Here is a 21,184-nt window from a genome sequence, read left to right as displayed (position 1 = left end):
CTTGATCTTTGATCTGTAATTCTGCTGAAAAAACAAAGTTGAAAATATGGAATTGAGTTTGGGAGGGAGTTTTTGGACTGTACAAACACACACACACACATGTTGACTTAGCTATCTAAATGGGGACATTGCATGCATTCCTATTGTTTTTATTTACAGTTAGTTATAAATACTCTCTCTCTCTCTCGCTCCATATATATATATATATATATATATATTTAATAGGATTCGTACTGCACAGTTAAAAGTTCCTCCCTTACTTTTTGGTCTTTGTAGTGTATTACTGTTATTTCATATTTCCTGTAATACAAACACCTAGATATCTGGTCAATCAAACTTAATAAGAAAGCAAAACGATTTGGAAGATAACATTCATAAACACGATGAGAAACCATTATCAACACAGAGACGTTACAAAACAAGCAACGGCGGAATTATGTTCTCATTTCTTAAGATGAGTAATGGTTAAGGGAGAGAATGAGAGACGTCCGTGTGTATCCCTGAGTCTCCGCTGTGGGTGAAGAGAGAAGAAATAGAAATGGTGTGATTATGACTTGACTCCCATGTGCTAGAAAAGACAGCACTCTGGATTTTAACAGGCTACCCAGCATCCCCTCCACTCAAGCGTGATGGCCTCAGCCATAAGCACCTCATCATCTCCGCAATACACACATCAGCGCTCCACGTTCAATTCCCAACTCCACTGCAGCTTCCGTAGGTGAAACCCTCAGACCGCTTCTGACATTACACTCCCCACCTGCTGCCACGAGCCGCTCATGTGACTTACCAGCAAATCACCAATCAAAATCAAATGCTTGAGGTTGCATAAAACTGCTTTAGATGATCTTGATCTTTGATCTGTAATTCTGCTGAAAAAACAAAGTTGAAAATATGGAATTGAGTTTGGGAGGGAGTTTTTGGACTGTACAAACACACACACACACATGTTGACTTAGCTATCTAAATGGGGACATTGCATGCATTCCTATTGTTTTTATTTACAGTTAGTTATAAATACTCTCTCTCTCTCTCGCTCCATATATATATATATATATATATATATAGTATATAGGCCTATATATTATTAAATTGATCTTTAACAAGTAAGTTTAACATTTTTATGTACCACTTTTGCTAATGAGAACATCTTTAAAGAAGGTCAGGTCAGTTTAAACTCACAAATTTGTTCCCAAAATATAGTTAAGTAGGTACACACACACAGACACGCACACACATAGGGCCGTGCAATTAATCGAAAAACTATTTCGATTTCGGTCCTTCAACGATTATGAAAATACAATAATCGAGATTAAACGATTATTGCACCCCGTTCACTTTTGTTCCCCCATAAAAGCCCAATTTCACATGCAAATCAGTAAAATCACGTAACGTGACATTGCAAAATAGGACGTGCTTGATTTACTGAAGTATATTCGATTTATTCACGATTTATTCAAGCGTGAAAGAGAACCTGCGCTGTTCCTCGGGAGGATATCTGTGTAACTTATGCGCTCAGAGACGGAACACAACACGAACATGTAAAGTCAACTTTAGGTCAAGGTGCGTGCCTAAACGGTCAAATACACGCAAAAGTGTGTCAAAATGCGGCGCTTAGTGATTATTCATGTAAACCTTCGTCATTCATGAATGAATGTAAAGAGTTGAGAATGAAAATATGTGTGTAACTGTAAATTGAATCCGTGTGGCTCTTAAAGTGACAGCGGGCTAATATTCCTGCTGCGACTGTGTGCTTAATATTAATCAAACAACAAAAGACAAATTCAAATCACACACTGCTCTTCAGTGAAGGACTTTTGTAGCTTTAATAAGAAACAAAGCAAGTTTAATTCTTACAGTGAAGACTATGCTGTTCTATTTTACATTTGATTATTAATTTCTTTAGTGGGCTGTTAACTGCATGAGACTTAAAGCACAATTTGTATCTTTTCATTCTATTGGATTTTTCGTTTGCTTTTTTATTACTGAAAGTTTAATTATGTTCAATATTGTGGACTAATTTTGAGAACTTTTAGTTTGTTTGTTTGTTACTAATAGTTGCTCTGCTGTGGTATTGAGAATTGTGAAATTGCATTGGTCTCTACAATTTAGATGTTATAGCAACCTTATTTACAGCAAATATATATTTGATATGTATCACTATCTTAAAATAAATCACTCATATAAAGTTTTGGTCATATGGCCCACTGATAATCGTGTTAAATAATCGTGATTTCAATATTGGCCAAAATAATTGTGATTATGATTTTTGTCATAATCGAGCAGCCCTACACACACACGCACAAACAAGCTTCACTCTAATTACAGACTTTTCAAGAACACAGAAAGAAGTGGTGGGGTTAAAGGATGTGATGAAATCATAAAAATATGCCACAGACCCCTCTCTCACTGGGCGTTTCATACAATGATCCCGACCGCACGGCCCATTGGAGTAAACAGCCGACCCCAGAAGCAACGCAATCCAAATGAGGGATGAACGTCCTGGGACAGAGGCCAATTTCGGCCCACTCTTCCAGTTTATCTGCTGACAGCCTGACTTTTGGCTATACAAGAAGCTACACGACTACAAGACATGCTCTGTAGTCTATGTAGTTCTCGTGTTAACACGCGCTGTGCTTAATAAAGAGGAGGCTGCATGACGATTCGCATTTGAAGGGCTCACTAAACAGGCAGAAGGACCTCAACCTTCTCATCTCAGCAAAATGTCAAAGTAATGCCTCAGGCCCGTGCAACACATTCACACTCACACGCCGTGCTGATTGCATATCTGAGCTGCGGCGGAACCGAAAAGCTACGATTATTCACCAAACAAGCTATGCTTTAAACTGATGGGGTTTTCAGGGTCAGGGGCACATAGCAAAAGCTATTATTTTAGATTTTGCATGCATTCAAGTCCACTTATCTTAGTTTTACCATAAGTTCAGTTCCTCTGACCATTTATTAAAGAAACAATTCACCCATAAATGAAAATCCTATCATTTATTTAACATTGTGTCATTTCAAACCTGCATGATTTTTTTTGTTTTGTTTTGTTTTTTTCCCAAAATGGCTTTGGATGAGGAACAGACTACTTTTATCAGACTTTTATGATACTTGAAAACTCTACTCTACATTTATTGTGATTCTATGGAAACAAGCAACCAGGACATTCTTTAAAAATTCTCCTTTAGTGTTTCACAGAAGAAAGAAAGCGTCATACTCTTTGGAATAACAAAAGTAAGAACTTTTTCTCCACTGAATAAATCATAAATTTTGCACCTGAACGGTGAATTTTAAAATCTCAAACTAAAACGGCACAAGCACTTTGGAAAATGATGCTATCGTAAATAGCTATTTATTATCCCAAAGCATCTGTCATCAGCAATATGATTGTATTAATCAGACCTCATATGCTCTTTAATCACAGGTCTGGATGCTGTCCACATGGGTGGAACCAAATCCACCGCTCTGCTTTCTGTATTTTCACTGGTTACATGCATGGCTCTGATTAAAGCTTGTGCGAGCGCCAAGGGTTAGTCACTCACCGAGAGCTGACTAAACCAAAAATCACAGTCATTGATCTTTCTTTCTTGAGTCACATGAGGAAAGTCAAAATCACACACACCCAAATATGATAAGACTCACACATTTATTTTTTAAATATGCTATATGCTATATACTATATATATATATATACATACACACACACACATTCCGTGTGTGTGTGTGTGTGCTCAGCTGGATCCGGAAAAAATGTGTTAATATTAGTTCTGGTTATTTTAAGTAACACTCCATTTAACCATTTAAACAGAGGGTTACAGATTCAATAACGTTTGCCTGTTGTTGTTGTTGTTTTTTCTGTGTGTGTCACAGGATTAACATTTAAGTAACAAACATATTAAAAGAATTTGCAGGTAAAATAGGATCTTGATATTCTATTATTTTAAAGTAGGCTAATAATAATAATAATAATTATTATTATTATTATCATCAAGATTCTTTTAAAATCAATCCCCTTTAATATGTTTCTAATAATAATGACGATGATCAATAATAATAACAATAATAATAATAATAATAATAATAATAATAATAATGATGATGATGATGATGATAATATCATTTTTTTTCCACAGGTACATATAAGCTATATTAGCATTTAAGTCACAAACGTATTGAAAGAATTTGAAGGCAAAATATGATCTTAATGTATTATTATATTAAGCTAGGATAATATTAATAATAATAATGATGATGATGATGATATTATTATTATTATTATAAAGATTCTATTTTAGAAATTAGTATGTTTTTAATATGTTTCTAATAATAATGATGATAATAATAATAATTACAAATTATGTGTTGTTGTTATCAATAATTTGTTGTTGTTGTCATTATTATAAATATGTTTAATGAAACATAAAATGAATTTGATTGTAAAATAGGATCTTGCTATATTTGTAAACAAGGATTTGAATATAATAATAAAAGAATAATAATAACTATTATTATTATTATTGATATTATTAAAAGGACAATTTTTTTAATTATTTTTATTTGTACACATATAGCATTGTGTTCTCTGTATCTCAACTGAACATGTGTAAATCACAAAATTGTACAACTCATGTATCAAACAAGGATGAAAAGAGACATTAAGTTACAAATCCATCCAATTCCACAGGAAAAGGCCATAACAAGCATCCCATGTGGTACGTGTTCTTAGTTTGCATTCTTCAGTTGTATGAGAGCGATCAAAGAGAGAACTGCTGTTATTGGCTGTGTTTTGTGATTGACCGTGTCGTGTCACGCCCTACTTTCATGTTCGGTGTGAACAGACAAATTGCTTGTGAGCAGAATCCTTGTTATTAGAGTCAGACAAAATGGATGACTCAACATTACAATTGGCTTGTTTAGAGATACGTCTGGTTTTGTTCATCTGCGCTGCGGTGAACAGACTTTGATGGAGGTCATCTTAACTAACATTAAACTAATTCCAGACACGCTCGCACACCAGCACCAGCTGTTCGTCTGCCACTGCGGCTAACGTTGCGCAAGACTTCTGAGTCATGCGGATGCGGATCGTGTTTGTTTGCATGTATCTGTCATTGCAGGTGAACAGCCCTATCATTTTTATGTCTCATCTGGACTTGACGTCTTCTTTACAGACGCACAGAACCCAGCGTGAAGGAATCCCTTCTGCGTATGAAAAGCCGCCACATCTTTCTTTTTTAGCGTGTTTAGACAAAGCCCTTGTCGGTGCTTACAGATGTATTGCCTCCTGAAATTTATTCCAAGCGGTCTTGCTTCTGTTGGCCTGCGATATTACTGTGCGGTGACGGTCCATCGGATTACAAATAATGAGGCCCAAAAAGACCCACTGCTCTGTTCTGTTAGCGAACAGAAACTTGTGTTGATTGTGATTAATGTCGAGTTGAAATGGAACCAGAAACAAACAGATTTGTTAATGAGGCTTACCCATTAGAAAAAAAAATGACTATGTGAGTTTTTAGTGGTTGGTCAGTAGATCTGTTTTGATCACACCTGTAATGATGATTTGTTATCAATTGCCAGGATGTTTACATTAGTCTCAATGAGATGATTCATGGCCCAATTAACTCTGCCTCTGGGAAACAGACGTTCGAGGGAACCGTACTATGCAGCGAGGGCTGAAAGTTCAAGCTGATTTCAGTGCTTTTATTCTTCTCTTCGGTTTTGTTCTCTCTGGCCTGAGAATAGGGTGATCGGAGTGAGAAAGAGCTGATTATTCTCTCTGTCTGAAGAGAAGAGGATTCTAGTATCCATCTGGCTCGCTTTAGTGTGAGAACCTGCGCGCTGCTGACGGATCCTCTACAAGCTAAAACAAAGCTCTCTCTTACTCAGCCGTGGTTTACCAAAACTCTCCTCTTACACCCTTTCCCACTAAATGAGTCAAATCGAAAAAATTAAAAAACATTTTCTTTTTGAACTCACAAGAAACCTTGAAAATATAATCCAAAAGTCCAAAAGTTTAAGAAGACCATGAAAATTTTTGTATTTTTTATAAATCAATATTTTAACATAAAATATATGTTTTGATGTCACAGGCAATCTTGAAAAAAAAATACAATGTATTTCATGTAAATAAACATGACTGATACAATAGAGTACACAAGTCTAAGACAATGAGATTTATTTGTTTTAATTTTATATAATTGTATTTAATTGATTTATTACATAAATAAAATCTAAGATAAATAATATATATATATATATATATATTTGAAGTGGATCAAAACATTTCATCAACGTTGTCCTAAAACCTAAAATCAAAATGCCTTCTTACAGATTAAAATACTTAACATTTATGTTTAATATAATATTTCAATAATGTATGTGATCTTATTTAATTATATGTGATCTTATTTCAAATAAAATAAAAGTTAAATGGAATAAAAAAAAACTTCAGTTTGCTTCAGTCAGTTTCAATAACTCAACAAGGTTCAATAATTCAATAACAGTTTATTTTACTTTAGTTTAGCATGATGTGCTAAAAATAACTAAAACTTAAAAAAAAAAATTTGCATGGACATACAAAAAACAAAAACCGACAAAAAATGAGAAAAAAAGAACTTTCACAAATTAAAATGGAAATGTAAGATACAAAAATAAAAATATTTTTTTAAATATGAATAAAATGACTAAAATGATGACTAAAATAAACAAAAAAATCACTGTGCCATAAAACAGTGTAGAAAAGTTTATATATGTCTTATTCAATTTAAATCATAATTCTTTGTTTCATGATTCCCCAAATTCCCAAATGTTGTTTACCGCTGTTTAAATTCAATCTTGAATGCTATATTTTCAATATATTCTCAGATCTTTTGGGCCCCATTATATAAACTTAGATCTTTTTTTCCCTCTCTCTTTCATGTCTCTCTTTATTCTCGGCTTTCTAGGCCAAAACGTTTTGCTAGGAAACTCAAACATGGCTTTCAGATGACAGACGGCAAAGTATATTCCCCTGTCTCTTCCCTGTGTCCCTTCATATCTCCATATCTCGCTCTGTACATTGCAGATTCAACCGACTTAATCGCTCCAATTGAAAGTGCCTGTGAGCAGTCCAAACTCCCAACGCACAGTGCAGAGATAAAAGAGAGGGCCAGTTGACTCTCATCCCCCAGGATAGCTGGCCCCTAATCCTATTTTCTGTACTTTTATGAAATGAGAATAACAATATTCTGATGGATAAAGCGGTGGCAACATTTATCTCGCTGCTGGAAGGGGTCTCTTTTAAGCCGGGTAGCTTGAACTCTGACCTGTGTGTGGTAGAAGCTATTCCTGAGGTAAACATATCAGCTATCACTGATATAAATGAGTATGCATATACAGTTTGTCTGTATTATCATTTCTGGATACACAACATTTTGATGTGTCGTTACTAGTTTGCATGTGAAAGCCTTATCTTCACTCTCATGTTGCTGGTTTTCGCACGGCTTCTGCAAACAGTCGCCGTACCAGTTTTCAGTAATGCTGTGGAGCGCATCTGATGTTTTTAATAGGTCTAGGACGTGAAAGCTTTCAGTGTCAAATTTCACTAGCATCATTATTCCATAATAAGTCAGCGTCATATTAACATAGTAGTCAGATTCAGTGAAGACAATAAAAGTGAGCTTTTAAAGCCCATCTCTCCTAATGGACTAGATACGGACTCCATGTTTCGAGTACATTTATGTTATTCCTTATTATTAGTAGCAGTTTTTATGAGAAACACAGCTTCTTATTAAACTGTCTGACTTCATAAAACCCCACAATGATCTACGATCAACTGCAATATAATCTATGTAGGCCTAAATTTAAGATTCATGTATTTGAGTTGCATATAAAATTTCAATTTGGATTACAAACATTTAACAAACTAATAAACGTAGAGTAAAACATTTCTGTCGATCATACATACATCAAACAGTTTTCTCTAATAGTACTAATAAACTGATTTATACACAATAACCAGATTTATATATTTATCAATAAAACCAATTTCTTTCAGTCTCATATTCATACCTTTTTTAACTGAATAAATGTAATTGTTCACAATTAGAATAAATGCATTTTGACAATATGATTAATTAAAATCAAATAGATGCATACTGTTAAGAATAAACTGTGCCATGATGTTTTTTGTACCAGTATAATTTATGTATGAATTACAAATATGTATCACATTAAGTTAACATTTTAAAATAGGTGTAATTCATATGGAAATAAATAAATACATATAGGGGTGGACGATATGGCCAAAATTGATATCACGATATATTTCTTAATTTCGGTCGATACGATATAATTCCGATATCGATATGAACACTATTTATCTAAACTAAAATATTTTGTAACATTATAAATGCCTTTATCATCACTTTTGATCAATTTTAAGCATCCTTGCTAAATAAAAATATACATTTCTATAATTTCTTTCCCAAAAAAATAATAAAAATTATATTGAATGGAATAGTGTATAATGTTACAAAAGCTTTTTATTTCAGATAAATGCTGATCTTTGGATCTTTCTATTCATCAAAGAATCCTGAAAAAAAATTTACTTAACTGTTTTAAATATTGATAATCAGCAAATCAGCATATTAGAATGATTTCTGAAGGATCATGTGACACTGAAGACTGGAGTAATGATGCTGAAAATGTAGCTATGTATGATCACAGGAATAAATTACATTTTAAAATCTATTCAAATAGAAAGCAATTTTAAATAGTAAAAATATTTCAAAATTGTACTGTTTTTGCTGTACTTTGGATCAAATAAATGCAGCCTTGGTGAGCAGAAGAGAATTCTTTAAAAAAAAACATTAACATTTTTTACGGTTCAAAAACTTTTGACTGGTAGTGTAGGCTGATTATTCTTATAGACTGAAACAAATGTGCTTCAGACAGAAAAAAGGGTATGAAAAGTGCACCGAGTCGCTGCAGAAAACAAAAAAATTGAACAACAACAAAACCTGGAAACGTTGCTGGAGACGGGCTTATTTATAATGCAAACTGCTTGTCTGCCAGCAGGAGGCGCTTTTAGAGTGATGGAACTAGCGGTTTCTCCAGTAATGGCTGTAATCACAGCAGCTCCGCTCATGAATGCTTCTTTATCAGATCCAATGAAAATGCCATCGAAACTTTTCTGAAGACAGTCGGTTCCCCTCAGAGATACATTCATATAAAACACCCGTGCCGTGCTATGATTTTGAAAGTGCAGTGCTCATGTTTATTCAACGAAGTCAAACGGCACAAATAAATCAATGTATGGGAAACTGGTAATGTATATCGAAATATCGGAAATGTGTTTAAAAATCATATCACCGTTACTGAAAAAAATTACATTGCGATACATATTGATATTGAATTATTGTCCAGCCCTACATACATACATACATACACACACATAAATGTTAAATTTAGACCTGCTTGATTGATTGAATGATTGATTGATTGATTGATTGATTGATGCTATTGTGGTGGGAAAAATCATAGTAAACTACTGAAAAGTTAGTTGAAATATCACATTAGGAAATGAATGGCCATCAGAAGCACAAAGTGCAGCTCAGGTCAGCTTAGAGCTACTTCACTCGAAGAACTCCACAAGTAGTCCTATAAATATGGTGGTCTCTAGATAGCATACCTTGTGTCATTAAGTAATTATTGAGGGTACTTGCTGAAATTGCTCCATTAAATGGATAATGTTTTCTAATTTAGGATCAAAGCCAGACTCCCCTGCTGACCGGCGGAGGACATTATTGCGGGTTTCTTCAAACGTCAAAACTGTAGATGAGTCAAATAAAATGCCGCTCAGCGTGTAAGATGAATCATTACCCTTGCCGCTCTCTTTGTCTCCCTCTGTACATCTATAAGTTTGAGAGGACAGCTTTTCCATCATCTTCTGGCCTTTAATCAAGTAAAAAAAGGGCTGGTCCCTAAAAAAGGGACGCTATGATGTATCAAAATATTACGATTAGTCTGATTTAAATCAATAACAAAAAATGTATCAAATACAATTTTCATACTGTACATACATACATATTTAAAACAACTGATTTGATGTTAAAAAAATTTATATTTTTTATTTATTCACACAAAATAGTATTATTATCCATAACATGAACATAATTATCAGCTTATCAGTACAAGACAGATTTTTAAGCTGAATTTATATTATTATGTGATAAAAAAAGAGAGGCTTAATATGAGAGATGTTAAACTAGCACAGTTTAGGTTGCCAGAAACAATGTTCTACAATAAATTTTCAGCCAAATGCCAAATGAGTCAAGAATTCCAGACGACCATTTAATATAAGGATCCATTCCATACTTTATCACTAAAATGTGTGTACATGTATGATTCCTTTACTATGAGTGTTTGACAAGGTTGACAAGGCTGTTCTAAAGAAGTACGATATCAGATGTGCCAGGCCGCTGCTCAGTTTGGCACACAGATTTGTGTTTGTCACACAGGCAAAAGACAGGTTAAAGGATTTGCCGCTCTACAGCTGTATTTCACATCCAAGCACACACACACTTTAAATGCACATGCACGCAATTTCTCTCTCACAGTCACACATTTTAAGTGTGAGGCACCAGAGCAATATGGCTGAGAGGCAGAGGGTGTGTGTCTGTGTGTGTTACCGTCACATATAGCTTACAGAAACCAGCAGGTGTGAGAGATGAAAAAATCAACTTACGCTTAGGAAACAGCTAACAGTTGTCAAAAAAGTTGACGATTCCGTGCAGGTGCCAGTCGTGGAACAAATGTTTCTTTTTTTTCGATTTTATTCTAGTGAACGTTTATATTCTCCTTCACTTATTCCCATGCCAAAAGTAGCTAGACTAAAACTCATTAGAATTTCTTTGGCTAATGGAGAGAATAGGAGGAGGTGCGAACAGGAAGGGATGAAGACATAATTAGTTTCCTTCTCCACAGGAGACGGTGCGTTGATGAGACAATGAACAACAGAATAATGAGGAAAAGGAGAACTTTTCCATCATCTTCTGGCCTTTAATCAAGTAAAAAAAGGGCTGGACCCTAAAAAAGGGACGCTATGATGTATCAAAATATTACGATTAGTCTGATTTAAATCAATAACAAAAAATGTATCAAATACAATTTTCATACTGTACCATTTAAAACAACTGATTTGATGTTAAAAAAAAAATTATTTTTTATTTATTCACACAAAATAGTATTATTATCCATAACATGAAAAATTATCAGCTTATCAGTACAAGACAGATTTTTAAGCTGAATTGATATTATTATGTGATAAAAAAGAGAGGCTTAATATGAGAGATGTTAAACTAGCACAGTTTAGGTTGCCAGAAACAATGTTCAACAACACATTTTCAGCCAAATGCTATAATTGACCAATCAGAGTCAAGAATTCCAGACGACCATTTAATATAAGGATCCATTCCATACTTTATCACTAAAATGTGTGTATATGTATGATTCCTTTACTATGAGTGTTTGACAAGGTTGACAAGGCTGTTCTAAAGAAGTACGATATCAGATGTGCCAGGCCGCTGCTCAGTTTGGCACACAGATTTGTGTTTGTCACACAGGCAAAAGACAGGTTAAAGGATTTGCCGCTCTACAGCTGTATTTCACATCCAAGCACACACACACTTTAAATGCACATGCACGCAATTTCTCTCTCACAGTCACACATTTTAAGTGTGAGCTGTTAAGGCGATGAGTTTGTTCTTGAGTTGTGGTAGGTTGAGAAAAGCTGTGGTAGGCAGCTGGTCTCGGGCACCGCTGACACATATCTCAATTCAGTCACAAACTACCACAGTACCTCCCATATGATTCAACCCTTCTACAGCAGGAAATGAAACACTCTACCCCAGAACAGCCTAGCACAGAGACACATGTTGCATGTAAACAGGAGGACAGAGTGACACAGGTGTGTTTGTTAGTATTTGCGACTGTGCTTGTGTGAATTTTTTTCCAAAATGCTTGGCTAAATAATGTGTCAGGTTAAAACACATGTCCTGACATGTTGGTTGTGTTCAAAAGTCCAAAGGCATAATGAATAAATTTTTTAAAAAGTAAAAATGGAGTCATAAATTGGAAAAAAACATGTATATAGGCCTAAATACCATTATATGTTTCTACTTGCTATTGTTATTTCCTATGTCATAGCATTGCGTTTCAACAATTCTTTTTTTTTAAATGGATATAAATATCTATATAAATGTATTATTATATTTTAAACAAAATTAGATACCTCTTGTTTTCTGTCTTCACGCAAAAAAACAAACGTGCTAATGACACATGTTGCATGTAAACAGGAGGACAGAGTGACACAGGTGTGTTAGTATTTGCGATTGTGCTTGTGTGAATTTTTTTCCAAAATGCTTGGCTAAATAATGTGTCAGGTTAAAACACATGTCCTGACATGTTGGTTGTGTTCAAAAGTCCAAAGGCATAATGAATACATTTTTTAAAAAGTAAAAATGGAGTCATAAATTGGAAAAAAACATGTATATAGGCCTAAATCCATTATATGTTTCTACTTGCTATTGTTATTTCCTATGTCATAGCATTGCGTTTCAACAATTCTTTTTTTTTTAAATGGATATAAATATCTATATAAATGTATTATTATATTTTAAACAAAATTAGATACCTCTTGTTTTCTGTCTTCATGCAAAAAAACAAACGTGCTAATACAGAAGTGTCTGACTGCTTCTGGGTTTAAAATATCCTCATAACCTCTTTATATCAGACTCATTGTGAGCTGAAACAGTTTTCTCAAAGCCTCTATGAATTATCCAGTCAGAATGTTCAATTAACACCTGTCAGTTAGAACTGTCCGTTAATAACCACCCGCCACGAAGGCCATCAGCATTATGTGACGCTTCCATTTTTGTTCCAATTTAAATTTCTCTGCTGACGGCACATCTGAGGACGTTCAGGTGAAAAGTCTCAGAGAGTTCAGAAGGTGGTGACAATAACAAGGAGACTAAAGCCTCCAACTTTTATGCATGGTAGGCATCTGGAACTCGAAAAAGATTGATGCTAATTTGGAAAGTGTCTGATACTCGTTTGCTCAGATAGAGAATGCATGGCAAAAAGCAGGGGATAAAGGGGGGGGGGGGGGGACTTTGTCTGAAAACTTTGTTTCTTGCCTCAAAGGAATCTAAATAATTGAGCGAGTTGGTATCCGCTCGTCTGACAGAGAGAAAAGATGACTTTGAGCAAGAAGGTGGTGGAGGGGAAGATTGAATAAGAGACACAGAACAATGAAGTGATCCCAAACACCTACAAGTTATGCTTTTCATACCTGCCTCAGTCCCTCACTGAAACAAATGATGAAAAATTTGGCTTTTATTTTATTTTTTACTTTAAATGCTAGTAAATAAGTAAAAAGAAACAGCAAGTAACAAACTGTAATTTTGAAGCAGAAAGACTGAAACAGTTTTTCTTGTAATATATATATATATATATTCTCTGTGCCTACAAAACAAGTAGGAATTTCAATATAACTGATTTTCTAAATATTTTTTTAATCAAAATAATTAATAAAAATTATTTTAAATTTAACTAATATTTTAAAATTGCTTTTAAAGCCCTACATTAACATAATGCTGTTGTAAATTAGCATTATAAGTACTTTTAAGTATGGTTGATCTGGAAAATCTCTGAATAGTCAGTTGCGATTGATTCCAATTATCGAACGCTAGAAGGTCCTGCTCACATTCAATCCAACTGGTCCCTTCAAGGTGTTGGCAAACTTCCCCTCCATCCCCTCGCTCATGCTGAGAGACAAGTGTAGATCTCTCTTTCTTTTTCTCTGTGTCTGTCTCTTTCACTTCCGTGACAGTGGCCAGTTCAGAAGGACACACTGGAGCAGTGGCTGCTGGGAGTCTGCAGTCAGTCAAGCAGAGAAGATTCTGGGGGATTTGGGGGGCTTCGTTTGCCAGCAATAAAAGGCTTGCAACAGGATCCTCACTGAAATTAATGACCTAGATAGGCCACCGCAATGCCATTTAAATGGGAAAGTAATTAAAGTGCACCTTCCATGAAAATTATTCATTGCTGACGGATTGGGTGACGGACGAATCGCGAGGCATTCCGCACAATGCCACAGGTTAAGTGCCCAGAGTAAGGCCGCTGAGGCCACTGTGAGCCAGACCACCAGCGATTTAACCACAGCTGTTGAATTGTAACGACCGGTCCAGCTCTTATCAAATTACCACAGATGGAATTACCAAAAGAGGGAAGACAGAAAGAGAGAGAGTGGCTAGGGAGAGAGAGAAAGGCCTCTCAGGTAACATAAAACGGCATACAAATGCTACAAAAGAGGCTTGAGGGATCCGCTTAACTAGAAAATTACACCACCTAGCACTGGCCGACTGGGAATCCCGGGAATCAATCAATCCATTCTGTTTAACGTCCCTGCCACAGATTAGGATTTTGCAGAGATCAATCAATGGACTTATTGTTCCCCAAAGTGTGATTCTTCTCAGGGGTATTGAACGGCATCCATTTTGCAGTGATAATGTGTCAAAAAAGTGGCCGTATTAATTACCAGAGAAATGCCGAGAGGATTGTCTTTCAGTCTGGGGCATGAGTATGCTTTTTCGCACTTTATAACGCTTGGCACAAACACATTTGGATGACGCTTGAAGCTTGCAGAAGAAAACAAGCTCGTTAGGGTTCTCAGAGTTCAGCTTCATTTGAAGTATCACAGTGTTTATTAGAAATGATTTATCTGTGGACATTGTTTAAAATCAATGCGCCTTTGTAATCTTTAATCAAAAACATACAACATGCCACTTGAGATCACAGCAAACAGTAAACGACAATGATCCAGTCAATTTTTTTTAGTTCGAGAAGCTGTATGTCACATTAGGAAAGAAAAGATCACAGTTACAGGTTTTTTTTCTGACTTTAAAACACGTGGAACGACAAAACAGTTCCTGCTAATGTGACCAGACTGCCCTGAACAAGAGAGAACATTTTCTGTTATTTTCTTCAGTCGTGCAGCTCGAAACACAAAGGTTCTTGAGATCAAAGTACAGCGCGAGTTACAGAGCGTTTCTCCTCAAGAGATGAGAGGAAATAACCCGACTGGAATATAGTAGCATTGGAAAAACTGGGCTACGTATGGAATCCATGTGCCTCAACGAATAACATTTCTTATTTAAAGCCATTTCCCCTCTAAGGCAGAAGATAAGAGCAGTGTAGCGGAGTACAGGGTTAATGTGCTTCCCTATCAAACACTTAAACAACTTTGCAACACTTTGCAACATCCTAGACAGAGTGGGCAACAGTCAGAGGGAGCTATCAGCGGGCAACATGCACATCGTGCTCTTCTGACATTTAACCTAAGCATTAAAAATCCATTTCCACAGCTTCTCGCCTTCCCTCGCTTTGATTCTGTTTACCGCGCATGCTGTTTGCATCTAAAACGTGCGTCTCACATATGGCTGCTGAATTCTGCGGCGTGGAAAGGGCTGTTCGGTGCCTGATTCCGCACTGTTTTCCTCAGAAGGACTCTCCTGAATAAATATTAATGGTTATGCTTTGAGCTATTTCTGCTCAAGAGCATTGGGAAGAACAATGGGTGTTGTTTAGACAGATACACAGAGAGATGAATCTATTGATATATAAAAACTAAGGAGTGAAGGAAAGAGAGAGAGAGAGAAAGAGAGAGAGCCGAGGGCATCTCTACAGAGATGTCAAGTGACAATAGAATGCTGATTGAAATGCTCTTCCCCAAACTTCTCATGCAGTCCTCTAGAAAAAGGAAAAAAAAAGAATTGCCATTAAAGAGAGAGAGAGAATTCACATTCGTCTGCAGGGGGGATGGCAAAGGGCGTCAATGGAGGAAAAAAGAGCATAAAAAAAAGAAATTATGATGATGAACCTGCCGATACAGAAGCAGTCGCTATTTAAAACCATTTCATGGAGAGCAGGGAAGTAATTAGGCTTTGGAGGAACAATGAGTACTCTGAGTAGCCCCTCTCTCATATGGACACATCCCTTCTTCTGCTCTCTTTTTGTCGCTTATTGTGTCGCTCAGAAGTGGAAGGATAATTAAAGAGAGGATTCCTGAATTCCTCATCAGATGCATAGCCATCTGGATTCGGGCTCCGGACCTTTGCTTTCTGCTGTCCTTACCGTTTCTACTCCTACACTTGGTGCCTGAAGCGCCGACTTATTCTCATGCAGATGGAGACGAGAGACGAGAGGGTCTCATCCCCCCCCCCCTTTTCACCCATCCCTTGTTTTCTCTCTGCCTTGTCTTTATTTGGTGCTTTTCTGCTGTTAAAGTTATTGCTCAATATAACATTCAAAAGTTCAGGGTCGGTACCTTTTTTGTTTTTGTTTTAGTTTTTGAAAAGTCTCTCCGCTCACAGTAAAATTATTACAGTTTAAAATAGCTTTTCTATTTTAATATATTTAAAAATATATATTTATTCTGTCGATGGCAAAGCTGAATTTTCAACAGCCTTTAGTGTCACATGATCCCATCTGGATTCGGGCTCCGGACCTTTGCTTTCTGCTGTCCTTACCGTTTCTACTCCTACACTTGGTGCCTGAAGCGCCGACTTATTCTCATGCAGATGGAGACGAGAGAGTCTGCTGATTATATGCTGATATGCTGATTTAGTGCTCAAGAAACATTTCTTATCATTATCAATGTTGAAAACATTTGTCGTGCTGCTTAATATTTTTGTGGAATCCGTGATTTTTTCATGATTCTTTGAAGAATAGAAAGTTCAAAAGAACAGCATTTATATGAAACATAAATCTTTTTTTATATTATAAATGTTTTTACTGTCACTTTTGATCAATTTAATGTGTTCTTGCTTTTAATTTCTTTAAAAAAAATTAAATAAATAAAAATCATAATGACCCCAAACTTTTGAACATGTATTCTAATATATTTTTATCATATTCATCAGCAGAGGTGGGGAGGGTGGTTTTATTTTGAAACATGTATTCTAATATATTTTTATCATATTCATCAGCAGAGGTGGGGAGGGTGGTTTTATTTTGACAGTTTTGATATAAAGAATACGAACTGATGAATCTTTTTTTTTTTGTCGGCACGTTGCCCACAAGGCTAAAACTGATGAATCTAAAAAAAAAAAGAAGTATTTATTAATGTACATCAGATCAATTTTAATTCTTGCTCCTCACCCCTTCACCTTTCTGTTCTCTCTCTTTATACTCTTTCTAGTATCCTTCCCCAGGTAATAAGAAGTGCTTAAAAGATGCTATTTTTTCTACTCTGAAGGCCTTGATAAAGTCATCAGTGTTAATGAGTGTCCTGTTCTGTCTGACCGGCCGGCAGCTTATTGTTTCAGGAAGCTCCATTCTCGCCCATTATGAAGTAGTCATCCATTGCCGTGGTAACCCAGGGGTAAAATTGTGCCTGTAAGGCTCTGGCGAGCAGAGAATTGAGCATGCTCAGATAGGGTTAAATTTTCCATCTCGGCTCTAAACAAGGGGCTGATTGTCCGGGACTCCTATCGGTTTGCCATCACAGTGAGCCTGTTGTATTCAAATGGAGCCTGTGCTTAATTATTAAAGGTGAATTTTTTTATATATTAGTAATTGAGTGGGCAACCATTTCATTTTCATTCAAATGTGGATACGTGCAAAGCTAGAATCAAGGACGTGCAGTTGATTTGTCCATTTGGTAGTCCTGTATAATTAGACAGATTTGCCTGACCACAAACAGACACATTTCTTAGAGGGACTTAGAAGATGGATACCTGCATTCAAAATCAGCTGAATGAAGCGCAAAGAAATGGTCATTGAAATTCTGTTGCTAATGAAAAAATATCAAAACTAATAGAAAAAGGAGAAAATCCCAAACGAGCCAACCTCACTAAAGCTACATTCATATGTGGTTTGGAATCCAATTCAAATCGTATTCTTGGAAATCCGTTTTAGTCTGACCGGTCAGATCGGATTTAGCGTAGCTTTTTCACGTTCTCACGCCATGTAAAACACATCAGAAGTTTCTGGATAAATCTTTGCAGAAACAAGCTTGTGTTGTTGCGAACTGCAAGTCAAGTGGAAAAAGACAATATACTGCTAGTATAAGCGCCTCTTTGAAACCAGCAGAAACGGCAGCACGGAATAAAGTTGCACATTCCAGCTTCCTTTGTTTCTGCCGCTGCCTCATAAGACGAAATATAATCCAGCGCGACTGCAACATGTTGTCATGTTGTTAAGACAACATCCATATTGCAAACTGTGACTGTGTCTCATTTAGAAGGCTGCGCCCTCCGGAGGTCACATTCGAAGGCTGCATACGTCATCGAGGGCTGTCTCATTTCAGAAAAGCAAGTAGGACACTCCAAATGCGACCTTCGAATGCGACCTTCTTTCACAGGAATTCAGAGGATGCATGAGGTGTATCCTTCGCTGCTAGAGATAACCCACAATTCTTTGCGTCGCCGTGAACAACCGTTGTTAATTTATAAAATGCCGGTGCCGGCAGATGTACACAGCACAAGCGCAGATGTGGTGTTTACAACTTACCTTAAATCGCATCCAGTTAGGGCTAGACAATAATTCAATATCCATATGTATCGCGAAAAAAAAAATGTCAATAACGGTGATATGATTTTTAAACACATTTCCGATATTTCGATATACATTACCAGTGTTTCCCATACACTGATTTATTTGTGGCATTTGACTTCGTTGAATAAACATGAGCACTGCACGTTTCAAAATCAAAACGCGCGTGGGTGTTTTATATGAATGTATCTCTGAAGGGAACGACTGTCTTCAGAAAAGTTTCGATGGCATTTTTATTTATCTGTTCATTAGCGGAGCTGCTTTGATTGCAGCCATTACCGGGGAAACCGGTGTTTCTGCCGCTCTCAGCGCCTCCTGCTGGCAGAGAATCAGTTTGCATTTTCAATAATAAGCCCATCTCCAGCAACGTTTTTGTTGTTGCTCAATTTTTTTGTTTTCTGCAGCACTTTTCATACTCTTTATCCTGGCTGAAGCACATTTGTTTCAGTCTATAAGAATAATCAGCCTACACTACCAGTCAAAGGTTTTTTAACAGTAAGATTTGTATTGTTTTTTTTAAAGAATTCTCTTCTGCTCACCAAACCTGCATTTATTTGATCCAAAGTACAGCAAAAACAGTAAAATTTGGAAATATTTTTACTATTTAAAATAACTGATTTCTATTTGAATATATTTTAAAATGTAATTTATTACTTATCAATGTTGTGCTGGCCAATATTTTTTGGAACCTGTGATATATTTTATTTTTCAGGATTCTATGATGAATAAAAAAAAGTGTTACAAATAACAATTTAAAATATAAATAGTTCGTAACAATATCTAATAAAGTCTTTACTATCACTTTATCAATTTAACACATCCTTGCTTAAAAAAAAAATTGCCGTTCTTTAGTTTTGAAGAAAGTTTCAGCTTTGCCTCCACAGACATAAATAATATTTTAAAGTCTCAAAGGGGTTTCCAAAATAATGACATTAAAGTATATTTTAGAAGACAATATAGAATTACGAAATTGCATATAAAGATGTACTTAAGTGGGTCAAAAACACTTAAGTTCAGCTAACTGCATTTAATATACATTTAAATTGTAATACATTGTCATCCAGTTTCAATTAGCATGCAATTAAGTGTCTGAAAACATTACATTCAGTTCATGTCAAGTATGCTAAAGTGTACTTTTTCACATGTTCAAAAGAAGTGTTCTCTTGCGACACTGAACAAGCTTCACTGCTCTTAACTCTAGTGACATGACAGTCCAATATCTGTGAGTTTATAGACTAAGTTTCACCTGTAGGCAGAAGCCGGTTGGACGTCTCAAGCTCGTAACTCTTGCTTTTTCTGTCCAGGTAAAATGTAGCAAACTCCTGCGCACACACACACACACACACCAGAGATCAGTCTCAGATTCAGCTGACTAAGAAACTGCACAGATGTGACAGGATTACATCTAAACACACACTCACCAGCTTTGGCAGCAGCATGTAACTGAAGAGCGTGACGAGTGTCCCGACACACGGAGTGATGAAATAACCCAGAGCTGCAGACTCACTATCAGCTTCACCTGTTACGCACACGCACACACCGTGAACAAATCTACACAGAAATGCATGAGAGGTTCCTCACATGCTAAACATAAGAAAACAGAAAGTTATAAGATATTAATAAAAACTATAATAGTATCTCAATGAGAGTAAAATAACAGGGTGTCTCACTTGCGATGGCGAAGATCATTGCAAGAGCAGCAAATGTCCCAGCGAGTCCCTGTCCGCTCATAAAGACAGCGCTGTACCTCTGCGGCAACAAACCCACCAAACCAAACAGACTTCCCTGTAACACGGCCCCGAACGCTGAGAGAGAGACACAGACATAAATACCACGAGCACACAAAAACACTCGTCTTCACGAGGGTGATCTACATGAAAAAAATCGTTTGATGCACGTCAGTAATTACGCATTTACTCTGAAACCAGTTAAAAGGGTGTTTTTCAGTGAGATAAGTTTGGAGTTGGTAAGATTTATTTGTATGTTTTTGAAAGGAGTCTCTTCTGCTCACCAGGGCTGCATTCATTTGATCAAAAATACAGTAAAAACAGTAAAATTGTGAAATATTATTACAATTTCAAATAGCTGTTTTCTATGGTAATATATTGTAAAATGTAATTTATTTCTGTGATGCGCAGCTGTATTTTCAGCATCATTACTCCAGTCTCCAGTGTCACATGATCTTCAGAAATCATTCTAATATGCTGATTTGCTGCTCGAGAAACATTTCTGATTATCATCAATGCTGAAAACAGTTGTGCTGCACGATATTTTTGTGGAAACCGTGATACGTTTTATTTTTCGGGATTCTTTGATGAATAGAAAGTTCAAAAGAACAGCACTTATTTGAAATAGAAATCTTTTATAACATTACGTCTTTACTGTTTTACTTTTGATCAATGTAATGCATACTTGAACACACATGCATTAGGGCTGGACAATAATTCAATATCAACATGTACCGCGATATTATTTTTTTCAATAACGGTGATATGATTTTCAATCCAGTGTTTCAGTGTTTCCCATACACTGATTTATTTGTGGCATTTGACTTCGTTGAATAAACATGAGCACTGCACGTTTAAACGCGCGT

The 21,184-nt window shown here is 36.1% G+C and overlaps 2 protein-coding genes across 3 annotated transcripts in view; both read right to left on the bottom strand.

The window, feature by feature from the left end:
• The window catches only part of epha7 (eph receptor A7), a 93,941-nt gene that overhangs the window by 34,633 nt on the left and 38,124 nt on the right, over nt 1–21,184 (bottom strand). The window lies entirely within an intron of this gene.
• Nucleotides 12,793–20,604, bottom strand: LOC107571513 (equilibrative nucleoside transporter 2-like). The gene is made up of 4 exons (XM_016257831.1): nt 20,262–20,604; nt 20,013–20,110; nt 19,828–19,913; nt 12,793–12,804 (listed from the first exon to the last, which is right to left on the bottom strand). Coding segments are annotated over exons 1-4 (246 nt in total). The 5' UTR covers nt 20,323–20,604; the 3' UTR covers nt 12,793–12,803.

This window comes from Sinocyclocheilus grahami, unplaced genomic scaffold (genome assembly GCF_001515645.1).
Source record: "Sinocyclocheilus grahami isolate Dianchi unplaced genomic scaffold, SAMN03320097.WGS_v1.1 scaffold1605.1, whole genome shotgun sequence".
NCBI classification, from domain to species: domain Eukaryota; kingdom Metazoa; phylum Chordata; class Actinopteri; order Cypriniformes; family Cyprinidae; genus Sinocyclocheilus; species Sinocyclocheilus grahami.
Note: the sequence above shows the minus strand (reverse complement) of the source record. Positions and strands in the feature narration are given on the sequence as shown.

Bases quoted from the DNA above. Each gene is read 5' to 3' on its own strand.
- LOC107571513 (XM_016257831.1), bottom strand. From the start codon at position 20,322: ATGAGCGGACAGGGACTCGCTGGGACATTTGCTGCTCTTGCAATGATC. The intron at 20,111-20,261 runs GTGAGACACCCT...TGTGCGTAACAG, and splicing joins AATGATCTTCGCCATCGCAA to GTGAAGCTGATAGTGAGTCT. The intron at 19,914-20,012 runs GTGAGTGTGTGT...GTGTGTGCGCAG, and splicing joins ACATGCTGCTGCCAAAGCTG to GAGTTTGCTACATTTTACCT.